At 43.1% G+C, this 13,209-nt stretch overlaps 1 protein-coding gene and 1 long non-coding RNA gene across 2 annotated transcripts in view; one reads left to right on the forward strand and one right to left on the reverse strand.

Annotated features, from left to right (window-relative positions):
* LOC113746325 (uncharacterized) overlaps positions 1–7,661 on the forward strand; it is a 24,111-nt gene extending 16,450 nt beyond the window's left edge. The window contains exon 4 of the long non-coding RNA XR_003462746.1: positions 6,834–7,661. This is a non-coding gene — a long non-coding RNA (uncharacterized LOC113746325). The remainder of the gene's footprint in view (positions 1–6,833) is intronic.
* Positions 1–12,890, reverse strand: part of apln (apelin) — a 21,404-nt gene extending 8,514 nt beyond the window's left edge. The window contains exon 1 of the mRNA XM_010731961.3: positions 12,469–12,890. Within this exon, the coding sequence (XP_010730263.1) occupies positions 12,469–12,535 (67 nt within the window). The 5' untranslated portion in view covers positions 12,536–12,890. The remainder of the gene's footprint in view (positions 1–12,468) is intronic.
* Positions 12,891–13,209: the final 319 nt, after the last annotated feature.

Genomic DNA, 13,209 nt, shown 5'->3' on the forward strand with positions numbered 1-13,209 from the left:
TTCTTCAAACTTTACAAAGCTACCACCAGAGACACAGAAGATATTATACAACTGATTTCACAGGTCCAGTGAACCCTTGTAAGAGTGCACCTATCTTACTTTCCAAAATCAATATTATGTTTTATGATCTGCATTTCTAAGATTTCTTCAGAGCCACACTAACCTATTTCTCCAAAATACACTAGAGATCTCCATCAGGTATTTCCCGTCAAAAAGCTGATTGACATCACTCACATGGGGTCATGACATTGCTGTCTCCTCTCCTTAGAGACACCGGCACCATTTTTAGAATGCCCAAGAGAATGACCTCGCTTCAGTTTACGAGGGCTTGGGTGAGAACACAGCTTAAGATAAGTCAGCCAGTTGACTGCAGAGGTTGGGAAAAGCAGCAAGTATACTGAGGACAAGCAGTTTAGTAGCTTATATAAGCCTAGATGATGCTGGGTTCACTGGTTCCTTAAGATTATTTTCTTCAGTTAGTGTATTGAGTGGTGATACCATAGACGGCTATATGAACAAGACGCAACTGTGCCCTCAGGGATGTTGCCTGATTAAAAATGTCTTTAAAACCTGTGTTCAAAACACTCAGGCTTCTCTAAAAGCCAAGATCAATTTATTGAGTGGAGGGCAGCTTTCTTCAAAAGCTGAATTCAAAACGCCATTAGGAGGAAGGCAAAGTCTCTCTGCAAGCCTTTTTTAAATTGTTGACCTTCAGCTGTGGCATATTAAAGACACCTTTAAAAGAATAACTTCCATAGAAACAGAAGAAAAATAGAAAGGTCTCTACCCTTCAGGTTTAAATAATGGTGAATTGCTGCAGTGAGCTAGACAGCTTGCTGAATGTTTTCAATGCATATCGCCAAAATGCCAGACGTCTCAAGTTCCATTTCCACACTAATCTTCTTCCACAAGCACATTACACACTATATTTGTGGGTGAACAGTAGGCTAATTCATTTGCAGCGAGGAAAGTCTGTGTTGCATATTTCCGCATCTAAAGCCCATCTTTGCCCCTTGGAGCACTAATCTGCACGTTATCCTTTTGTTATTGTTCCAGATACACAGTGAATGAGGGACGTTGACAGATTCTGAAGGCATTCAGCTTTTTAAAATCCAGGCAGTTGAACGTTAATACACTCTAGATTTTGAGGGGGGCCTACTTACTTTTACCCCTGAAAATTGTTTTAGACACAGAACACTAGAATGGCATGAAGTAAAGGCTGAAGTGTGCGCTTTAAGGTTTAAGGTGTCAGTATGCTCAAAATGAACAAGTTTGTACAACGTTTGGTCTGACAATGTCTGAAAGCAGGAGCTATTTTAGCGTTTGGTTGGTCACAGTTGAAGGTGGTGTAGAAAAACCTGACATCATAGAGAGGGGCAAGACGCAATAATTGTTCAAACGGGAACAATGGCGAGAATGTCCTCGAAGACATTCTTAGTGTTGCACTTGGTTGTACGCAAGAAAAAGTGCCAGAAGTAATTGGGTAAAAAATGAAAAAGCTTGAGACAAGTTAAAATCTTGCCTGCTTTCTCACTTCTACACACCTTGTGCAATTGTTGCGAGTCAGTGTGGTTGTCTGTTTTGGAAAGTTACATAAGATGTCAGATAAAATCCCCACCCAACTCCAGCATTGGAAAGGTGTGGGGGAGGGGATTTCAGGCACTGAACTCTCCGTTCGACAGGCCATTCGACAAACCCTTCGGTTAAAGAATACTGACACCTTAAATGTCTCACAGTGATACCTGAAGTAACTAGATTGTTACACAACGGCCAACTGCAGCTGATGTTTGAGCGATGGGCTAGTTTAACAGGTGCTGCAAACACATGCATGGAGTCACTTGCACACACACACACACACACACACACACACACACACTGCAGTGCAAGATGGTAAAGTAATTGTATCTTGGCTCGCACAACTCATCTGCTGTTCCTCTCTGGGTGGCTCAGGCTGTCATAACCCAGGTCCATAATGAGACAATTTAGATGTCTCCTGCCATAGCAAGCTGTCAACCACTGTTCAGCACTGGGGTTTGAAGGGAGAACATCTCGTGATTCTCCTGACAAATCTCAACCCATCCAATCTGGCTACAGGATAGAAAAGTGTAATGAAAACTGCTAAAAATAAGCCAGGCCCTAGTGATAACACTGGCAGTATAGATTAACTCTTGCAGCCTGTAGGGAAAGCATCTCCGTGTGACAGATATGACATACAGCAACAGCTTTGTATCTCAACCCATCTGTAGTGGAACTCATATAGATTGAATGTGGCAGCATCTGTTACATCTGGATAAGACCTTTTGATTATTTCCATGGCAGGTCTATCATTGGATAATGCATATTTCATCTCCATAAACAAAGATATCTCAGCTATCTTATTGCTCTGTAATTGGATCCAGTCAGTGTAATATCCCATTTGATCTTCTCCCATGAGATATTCCCATGTTTGCATTCAGCTGGTAAAACAGTATAATGCCAGGATAGCGTATGTCTCACAATAGCATATGTCTTATCTCAGGTTCTTATGACCTTGGAGTTGGTTTTGCCCTCTTTCCACCAAATCTCAACACTTCTTCCCCCACTTGGTAATTCCCTAATTAAATTTTAATAATGGGGGAATCTCAGGAATGTCTGGTAATTGCTTCTGCTGCTGCTTGCGTCACTGGCGCCACACAAAGAAGAGTGGGAGAGGTAGAAGTGGTCAGGCAGAGAAGAGTTGACAGTGTCACAAACTGGCCATCCTCAAGACTAGTGATGAATAGCGGAATGGCTGTTCCCTAATTCCCCGCCCTAGTTTCACCAGCACCTCCTAAGGTGATATCTGTTATGTTGTCTTTTTCAAATGGCCGGCTCTCCGTCTTATTATGGCCCAGTGGAAAGTGGAATACTGACAGCTTATCCCTGTTGATTCTGCAAGAGTCCATCAGTGGAGCCTGGAGAGATATACATCTTCCAACACTTGTCCATCCAGTCAGAGAAGAGAAATGGCTATCCTCTGGTTTAATGCCAAGTTCATCAACTGCCCTCACGGCAGGCAAGATCAAACTGTATATCACAGCGCTGTGTGTCAATACAGGAACATAGACAGCATGGCAAATGGGCCAGAGCTGCTTATTAATAGTTGTAAAATTGATTTGTGTGTATCGCCTGCCAAAAGGACCACATAACAAATGTCTGCACTTGTAAATGCAACCACAGCATAATGTTTTTTTTCTTCTGCCACGACATAAGAGATTAAACTATACCAGCCTAACTATAGCAACAAGTTAGCGCGGGGTTGTTTGCATGGTTTAGAAACTGTTGCATCGAATGTAAACAGGCACAGTCGAGCATGGCCACTAAAATGTGATCCTTGCTGTGTTTAATTTTCTCTGTGTCACTGCAAATTGATTTGCTGTCCTCTTGAATCTTATCTGTTTGTTTACTCGTCTTGCTCATCACTCACAGTCACACTGATTATGAATCAATTGCGTGCGATCTCATTGATCCATTTTCTCAGTTGGCTGAGCATCTCAAAGACATTTCATCTCTCTCTTTTTTTTTGTTGTTTTTTTACTGTCCCTTCATCACTTATCTGAGACCTCTGCGCCATAAATCTTACTGAAGCCTGTACAGATGTATCTTGATGTGTAAACAAACAGCTGGCAGAATGGGAATGGGCTGGTGCTGAAATGAGAGGGGAGGAGTTAACCCTATGTGTCCACACTGTGATTTTACTTCATATTTTGGCATCAAGAAGCTCATAAATGATCAAAGCTGGATAAGTAACTGCTTTCACAGATGTTTTTAGGCTTGCACGTGACATATTTCTATAGTCCAGACTGAAATATTTCAACAACTATGGATTGATGGATTGACATTACATTTTGGATGAATTCTACTAAATTTGGTGAACCATAACTTTTTCTCTAACACTGTCGGAACAACTGTTGGATGGATTACCATCACATTTTGTACAGACCTTGAATGAATTGGAAGAATTCTTGATTTCCTTAACATTTAATTGCACAAATACCTGATATTCCCAACACACTATTCTAAATGACGCACATGATGAATCTGATCATTTAAAGCTTCGCAGCATGCTGACATTAGCATTTAGCTCAAAGCACAGCTTCACAGAGCTGCTAGTGTAGCTGTAGCTCTGAGTTTCCCTCCCGATTAGCCCTATGATTGGACTAAATCTGAGACCCAGTTAAAGCTTGCCCTCTTTATTCACACACCATGAACACTATTAACAACACTCACATGAACAACATAATTCAGTGTAATGGTGGATTGGGTTTCTATTGCAAAAATAAAGACCAGCATTACTGTATTTGCTGACATTCACAGGAATATAAAGATAACAGTGTTATGTGATGGGAGGTAGTTTTAGCTCATGTGTGTGAGTGTGTGTAATCCTTATGGGTAACAGGACAATATTTGTGTTAGTGGGAGAGAGGAAGAATAAATACCCTGGTGTGTGTAGCCATGGTTATTACCATGACGTTGGAGGAGCAGGCCTGCTGTCTCCATCGTGTGCCTCCTTCCTTCATTCACTAAAAGTAGATTTAGCTAATGAATCCCTCTATAGCATGCCATTACCACAGACATACTAACCCACACAAGCCAGACAGAGACATGTCATGAGCTGAGATGCTTCCCACTGCATAAGCACATTAGGGGATCAGGATTATTTAGCCAAGGATGAGATGTGTTAATTGTGCCAAATACAAGCCAAACATTCTTTTAACCTAGAATAAACCTCAACACTGCTACAGCATCACATTGGAAATTTGCTAGCTGCCCGAGAAAACCTCCACACACATCCATCCTGTACATATGGAAATGTGCCTAAAGAGGAGGTCCATTGTTGTTCAGATTTCGCAATCCAATATTTAGTGTCGGAAATGCTGCTTATCGCATGCCTACCAGTAAGTCTGGGCCTTGGCAGAAACTGGTACCAATTGCTTGGCGACTTTCAGACCACGTTACCATGGCAGCCACCATGAAAGGCACTCAGTCTGAAGTAAAAAGAATGACATTGTCAGCTGAAATCGACCAGGTTCTCAATTTACAAATTATACTGCACACAATCGAATCCATGATCAGGCTTCTGACTGTGTCTGTGGTGTTTTTAAAGTCCTCTACGGGCCACCACACTTGGCCTCTGAGTGTTCCTCACGGAGGGGGGGTTTGTTTTGGTCGTGAGCACTTTTCCTTTATTTCTGTCGGAGACTGTTTGATATGCAGCATTGTTGCACTGTGATAATGCTAGGCTTGTGGCTGAGTTGAAGGCTGGCTTTGTCTATACAAACTCCAGCGAGGAAACCAAAGTGCATGAAAAGTTTCTCCCATTACTGCAGCTTTTAAACTTAACCCCTCGTCTCCCCCGCTCTTAAAGCCCCCCCCTCTCATTGAAGGTTCAGAACAAATTAAAAACAAACTGTGCAGCCTGCCTAGTTTCTGGCTTTCTGCAGATGTCCCTTTGAGTCAGTCGCCTGTGAAGTGAGGTGCTATATATGCTCCTGAATTAGAGAGTGTATGAAATGATGAGGTGTGAGAATGCATACTCTGCTATGATCAGAGCGCTGTGAGTTCAAAGGGCCGGCAGCAGCATTGAGCCAGCTAATGAAGCCACTGACTCCCCTCACCACTTGACTGCCTGTTGGTTTATTCACAATCCCACTCCAGTTAAAGAGGTGAATTTGTGGCTACAAGGTTATTGCAGGTTAGAACCTACTGTTCACGAGCAGTGTAGTCAGAGAAGCAAACATGAAATATTTCCAATGGGAGATTTTTTTTTCACAAGAGGAGTCAAAACAGCTGAGAGCAGAGGCAGGAGAGATGCTGGTGTTGCTGTTTCCGTTACCAGCAGTGGGCTAAATCTTTGCGCATGGCAGGTACAGTAGGTAGGTAAGGCTACCAACCGTTGCCCTAATCTCCAGAGATTGCATGTCAAGGGCAAAGAGATCCTCCAACCATCCGTTTCCATGGGCACGCTAATCAGATGTGAAACACAGCCCCTCCCTCTCCTGTGTCATCACTCCCCCCATGCTGTGAACCTGCATGTCTTCTCCCATTTGAGATGTGGGAGAAAGAGAGAGACAGAAAGAGGGAGAGAAACGTCACTGCGCAGGGTTCACTGCAGCTTTTAAAGCCTGAGGGGACTCATCGCTTCTTCCCATAGCACATACAGTACTATTAAGGGAAAATAGCAGCAACATTGCATCAGACTGTGTTACGTCTCCTCCCCACTAAAGAATACAAAACAATGGCTCTGACACCTAAAGCCTGACTGGATAAATCAGTCACCTGCAATTAGTATTTGAGATATATAGCAAATATATATTACATGAATGAAATAAGCTGTATTCTGTGGTAACGCATTGCATCAGACGAAACTGAACATGATACCTCTGAAAGTAATAGTTGAATTATGGCTCATGTAAAACTGATAATAGAGAGGTTAAATGCTTTGTAGCAGAAACAAAAAAACAGATATAAAATTACACATTGAATTCAGCTCCATTATATTTAAAAGTGTAAAGATGTCTCACTTTTATTGTTAATATAACGAGCCTATGGCGTGCATGAAAGATGATATATGTTATGTCATATGTATGTCACATGTAAGTTGATATATTTAGTGAGGAAATAAAATTTATGAGGATTTTTACTGACAGGTTCAGCCGCTCCGTGCTGCAGGTGAGCTAAAGCTAAATGTTTATTGGCCCTCAAGCTGCAAAGTTTTCATCAACCGTTGAACTGTTGATACATGTGGATGCATGTTTATGAATTCCATATTTTGTTTTGCTCTTCTACTTTTACAAACATCTGTTCATGTTCAGGGGCCCAGCGAGCAGCGGGACAGAGGGACTCAGCGAGGGGCCCCGTGTTGAACCAGGAAGCAGTCTGTGGGGATCCATGCTATTAGTCAGTGGCAGATAATTTGATTGACCAGTGTTTAAATGTAGACCTGTATGTGTGAAATAGTCTCCCAGGGAAAATAACATTTGTGATCAAAGACAAAGCTACTGTGATGAATAATGCATGATTTCATAAATGAATGATTTCTGTGTTGTCACAGAAGGGCCCCCAGTTCTGTGGAAGACGGAAGAGATCTTACAATTACCATTTTCAAGCATTTCATTTTAGCCTGAGAACATAAGGTGCATGACAGTTTGAAACTGCGTGAGGCACACCGCAACATCCTCCGATTCTCTGCGAATAAAATGACATGCACATCCTTTTTTGCCTGAGGCTTTGAGTTTAGGCAGATCCCAGTGGGGGCGTCACTAAATGAACCCAAAATCTCTCCCACAGTCCCGCTACACCATTCATAGCCCCAGTCCACACTGTTCATCTTCACAGCAATGAAATCTCTTGTCTGACTTCGAACACTCCTAACAACAGGCAGCTGTGCAGAGCTTTTAGCCGTATATTATATGAAATCTCACTGATCCACGATGGCGCCTATAGAGGTTTGATGTATGTAGTGACAGTACCCTAAACCATTTTGATTCTCCAGAGTAATTCACTTCTGCTTCAACGTGCCCTTTCAGCTGCTCAAGTATGAATTTCTACCACAAATGACATCTCTAAAACAATATACAGGAGTCATATTTTTCCAATTCTGGACTCCTACAAATTGAGCATGAGAGTAATTAAAGCACCTGAATTCCTAAAGACCACAATATTTATTCTGCGGTCTGGCAGCCCGTTAATAAAAATGTCCACTTAGATCTTGATCAGGAATCTGATCTGCCTGGACTACCACAATAAATGTAACACTTAATGTTCAAAAAGAGACTCATAAATCACTTTAATATTGGACACTGGTGGAAAACAGCGGTTTTTGAAAATATCTGGCTCTAATTAAGTTGTAAGGAGCGCCCCGGGCCTGAGGATAGGGTCTGGTGATCACATGAGGTCTGGTTAACATGGGACCCCCCCTACACACAACCACCAGCCCTTGTCTAAGCCTCCCGGTTGTGCCCTCAAAACTTAAAGGGGGGTCTGCAACAGACATTTTCATATGGAATCAGAGGTGTTAGTATGTTTAGCTGAACAGATTTCTTCTTTGCAGCCAAGAGATATCATTATCCCACATATGACATTTGTTAAAAAGGACTAGATCACCAGCTGGGAGTTTTTATATCTAGCTGTGACTTCCTTCACCACAGAAAGCTTACACAACCCCTCAGCTCCCAGATAGCCTCTCTTCCTGTCCGCCCTTTTATTTTTCTGTCCCTTGGCCCGACTTTTACTCCCCCTTTGCTTTTTTCCCCTTCGTTGAATATGCTCTCAAGGGAGATCTAAGTGAGTAGATTTATTCATTCAAAGAGTTCTGAATTACATTACAGCAGCCCAGCAGTCACGTATGCCAAAGTCTTCAACGGCTGAGCTCTCCGGAGAGTGTTAGCCCAAAGGTTAGCCTTATATCCCTACCAAATGAGTTATGATTTTTCACTAAATCTCTTCCTCAACTCCCACCCACTCCAGAGCAATTTTGAGTGCCATTCACCAACCTCACGTTAGGTGATATTATACAGATGCAGAGCGGCCTATCACAGAAAGCCTTTTTTTTCTCCTCATTGAAATCTACAGCTACACTGAGTTGTATATTATGTGCCCTATAACTTTGATATATTGTTAATATATAAAATAACTGCACAGGAATGTCTGTTTTTTGACTATTCCAACAATTGAAGAACTGAAAAATCTCCCATTATTCTGACTTGGCAGTGTTCAGATATTATTCCAGTACGGTTACCCCACCGCTAACTAAGTGCTCGCACCATTTAAACAGCCTTAATTTTCTACTTTTGCTGGGTTACATATTTGTTAACAAGTAAAATGAGATACAATGGCTCATTTTAAAGTAGCTAAATTGATTGTATTAGAGTAAATATGGGATATTATTTAGATGTACTGCCATTTAAACCTATTTTGCAAGCAGTCTGTTGACACGTCTGTATTTCTTTTTACCAAGCAAGATATATCGTCGCTGTCAGAAATGTCTGAATATGGCAAAATACATCCAGAAATATTAAAGGGTAAGATACCACATTATAAATAGTATGGCAAGCTGACAAATATATATAATCTCACATTATATCCTGTCAAACCACCGCTAACCCATGCAACATAGATATATACTGTCTGGATCACAACAGCATTGTTCTAGTGCTACTATTTATGCACACAGAGGTCAAACAAGAGCCAAATCAGCAAGAGAATAACAAATCACTCTTTAGTCACATCCAAAACACAACTCGCGAAAGTGTGTGTGTGTGTGTGTGTGTGTGTGTTGTCTGCAGCAGATAAACTATACTGATGCTGCAGGCTGCTGGCTCTATTTCCTCATAATGCTGCATGAAGAGGAAATCCAGGTTCTTCGTGAAATGGATTTCATCTGACCCTGTGTGTGTGTGTGTGTTTTGTGGTACGTGTGTGACATAAACCCAGCTGGTGCTTACAAGCTCCTGTGCCTCAAAAAAAAAAAAAGAAAGAGAAAAAACAAAAAAAAAGGAAAAGGCCCTGCAATTCTCCATAATCCCGTAATAACCTTTTCACTGCTCCCCCTTTGACAAAAATGTTTGCCCACTGTTAGTATGTTATGCCTGGACATCTGGAAAAGTTTAGCCGCTTTTGTTCGCTTACCGTTCACCATAATCACGTCCACGGGCACAAACACCTTCTTCACATTAGAAAACGAAGGATTATGATTTAAAGCTTCCGGGCTGTGGTTGGTTTAGATGTTTTTAACAAAATAATCAGACGTAGCTAGTCAGCATTTTATCGCCTCTGGGTGTTGTAATGAGGCTGCATGTGCTGAAGCCCTCCGCTTTTTGGCTGTACTTTGACCCGTAACACTTGGTTGAGCATCTGAGCGAGGCGGGCTGCGGTACAGTATGTATGCATGATGGTGCCACAGAACAGCCAGCCCCAACAATACATCAAAGTTTAATACGGAATAATAGCACTGCTGACAGCTCTCATAAAATCGCCCCCCTTTGCAAGCAGACGATTTCTCTGTCAGATAATGGCTCTGATCTGGGCTTTGTGCCCCGCTCTCTCTCTCTCTCACACACACACACACACACACACCTGTTCAACCCAGACCTCACAATTACACCTTCTGTGTGTATGTGCATAGGGGTAGGTGTATGTGAATGTCAGAGCCAGCTGCTATTGTTTTTATTCTGTGCGTCCCTAGGTGAAGATTGGCAGGGGTGTTTCCACGGCGGAGAAAATTGAAGCTTTGATATTCTTTAACAGTCTGTGACAGACACAAGAATGTTTTGAGAATAAGGACTGTTTATATAGCAGTCTGAAGAGTTACATGGGGAGGAAGAGCAATCGTCCTCGGGATGAATTATGGATACCACATGTCTAAAGCTGGAGCCCACTCTTGAGCCAGAGTGCTTTTCAAGGATGGGTAATTGAAGTGTGCTGCTAAAGGATGCTAATATTACATAGAGAAAGCCACAGTAGCTCTTTTAGTGTACTGGATGAATATTGTAAGCAGCATTAGGTTGATGAGGTGAATTGCCTGTTGCACTAGGAGTTCTTTCTAATATGCAAATACATCCATAAATACAGTCAAGACTGTAAATCAGTCTATATTCAAAGCTTCCTGTGCACACACACACACACTCTCTCTGTCTCACTCTCTGTGTATATCTCTTTTCTTTCTCAGACACACATGTACACACACAGATGCCTGAGAGAGAGAGAAAGCCCACTGAACTGGAAAAGCGTTTGTCTCAAGATGAAAGGCTTCACACCCACTGCCTACATGCAGAGCCTCTTCCGACACCTTCCCGCGACAGCGCATACTGTAGCAGAGGCTTGTGCTACGCAGACACACTCCAGCTAGCATCCCTCCCCACACCCATCAGCGCCGCAACACACTTGCATCCCCTCCTCTCTTTCACTCCCTTTCTCTCTCTTCCTCCTCTCTTGTCAATGGAGCTCTGATACTACAGTAGCAGCCAGGGGATAGAGAGGCACATAAGCGGCATGACTTGTACAACGTTGAGAAGGATAAGCTCCCACGAAAAAAAAAAGCCTGAGGCACAGCAGCCTTGTTTTTCCCCGTCGCTTATGTAGCACGGTGGGCTCTCAGGCGTGGAACATGCTTAGCCACACGCAGGGCGTGAAAAACGACACTGACCATGATGCTAGATAATTGCTTCCCATTTACTCATGTGCTGAGAGCCTCTGACAAAAATAGCATGTCGCTGTAACGAATGTGCTGGGAAGCATGGGAACTGTGAGTGCTGTGGCCATGGATCGATACACAGAGTGGACAGCATCTTGCAAGCATGAAGTCTACACAGCATCTTACAACCACAGTCTGTACAGCACCTAGCAACATACAACCTATACAGCATCTTACTATATATATATATTCCTAGGCGTATTATCGTCCAAGATGTACTGTGTAAGGCATCTTAGAATCCCAATCTATGCTACATTATCCACATGTATTCAACCTAAACACAGCTTCTGTCTGTGTGTCTTCTAAGCCACTGTTGGTGGGTAGGTGATAATCCCAAGAATGGTCCAGACATTTACACAGGCCTAACTGTTGTTTTTTCACACCACAATGTTACCTGCATCACATCTGCAGACTTGCCATCAGTCTCCAAACTAACCCCCAAGACACATTCTCACAACCCATTTACTCCCATGAGCCACCAGAGACAGAATGCCCTGCCCCTGTATAATTGTCCCAAGTCAATGTTTTTGTTCCAAATATTAGACATTTTAGGTCCACACTTAAATTGATTGAATTGATATCTAGTCCAACAATGGCTCAAGAGATGCAGCAGCACTTTACGGAAATTTACTGTGACAAGGCATCAAGACTGAGCCCCTGAGGAGACGATCCATGCATCTGGGATCTGTGTTCCCCTCATCGATGCGTACAACAATTACAGTCCTCATTATTATCACCACAGGATGAACGCACGCATATATAGGTGCTGTATTGCCCCTGCTGCACAATCACAGTCATATAGCACTTTGGTCAGATGGAATACATGAAGCCACAATACATATCTTACATTTCATAACAGCCATAACAGTCACCCATACATCCAGCATATCTATCACTCAGGAATAGCTCCACACATGAATGTCCATCAGCAAAAACCACTTAATATTTCATACTCCAAGTCTTACAAGCTTACACCAAGGTGATGCAGGGAGAAAAATAAGAATAAAAAGCTTGAAAACCACATTCAAGTTTATCATAAAAGCCATGGCAGTACAATAGCAGACAGTATAACCACTGCAGTGCAGTACTGTACACAGCCAGGTGCTGATATTCCTGCCTTTTAGAGCCCACACAAGGCTAACCATGCTGGGTAACTGATCAACTACAGCTGCCTGCACGAGCTCAAGGCAAACACAGAGAGAAATAGAAAGCAGAGGGAGACGACCGGCGACGAGGCTGGCCGCTCCTGTACTCACCAGCACTGGCAGAACACAGCAGAGACACCAAGAGCACAATCACCAGCGTCAGGATCTTCACATTCATTTCTGCACTCCCCTCTGGCTCTCCGCTAGTCACTCGCTGATATACTGTAGTGGTGTGTGTGTGTGTGTGTGTATGTGTGTGTGTATGTGTGTGTGTGGATGGGAGGGAGAGAGAGAGCAGCTGAGCGAGAGAGAGAGAGAGTCTGTTTGCTCTCCTGTGTGTGTGTGTGTGTGTGTATGTGAGAAGTGAGTGTGTCAATTTGTGGGAATGTGTGCGTGTCTGTGTGTGTGTGTGGTGGTGGCTCCCTGATTGTGCCTGTGTTTTTGTCTAAATGCGTATTTGTATATCAGTGTGTGACAGCGCCACTCCAAGACTGAAGGCACGTCTTTATCGAGCTCTCCCACGGAGGTGTGTGTGTGTGTGTGTGTATGTGTGTCTTCTTTTCTTCTGTCAGAGAAATGGCAGCATGAGCCAAGTTCAGTGGAGCTGTGAATGTGCTGGAAGTCCGCTTGCAGGTCTGTCTGTCCGTGTGTGTGTCTCTACGTGTGTGTGTGAGCCTAGTTGGTCATGTGGCTTATGTATCATTGACTCTGTGGGTCACGGAAAAGCCTCCCTCCACCACCCCCCGCCCCATCATCACCCAACCTCTCCACCCCTTTTCTACAAACATGCAAGTGCACACGCACTGAAAGAGAAGGAGAGAGGTAGCAAAGGGTGGGAGGAAAAGGGGGCGT

Source organism: Larimichthys crocea, chromosome I, assembly GCF_000972845.2.
Source record: "Larimichthys crocea isolate SSNF chromosome I, L_crocea_2.0, whole genome shotgun sequence".
Lineage (NCBI taxonomy): Eukaryota > Metazoa > Chordata > Actinopteri > Sciaenidae > Larimichthys > Larimichthys crocea.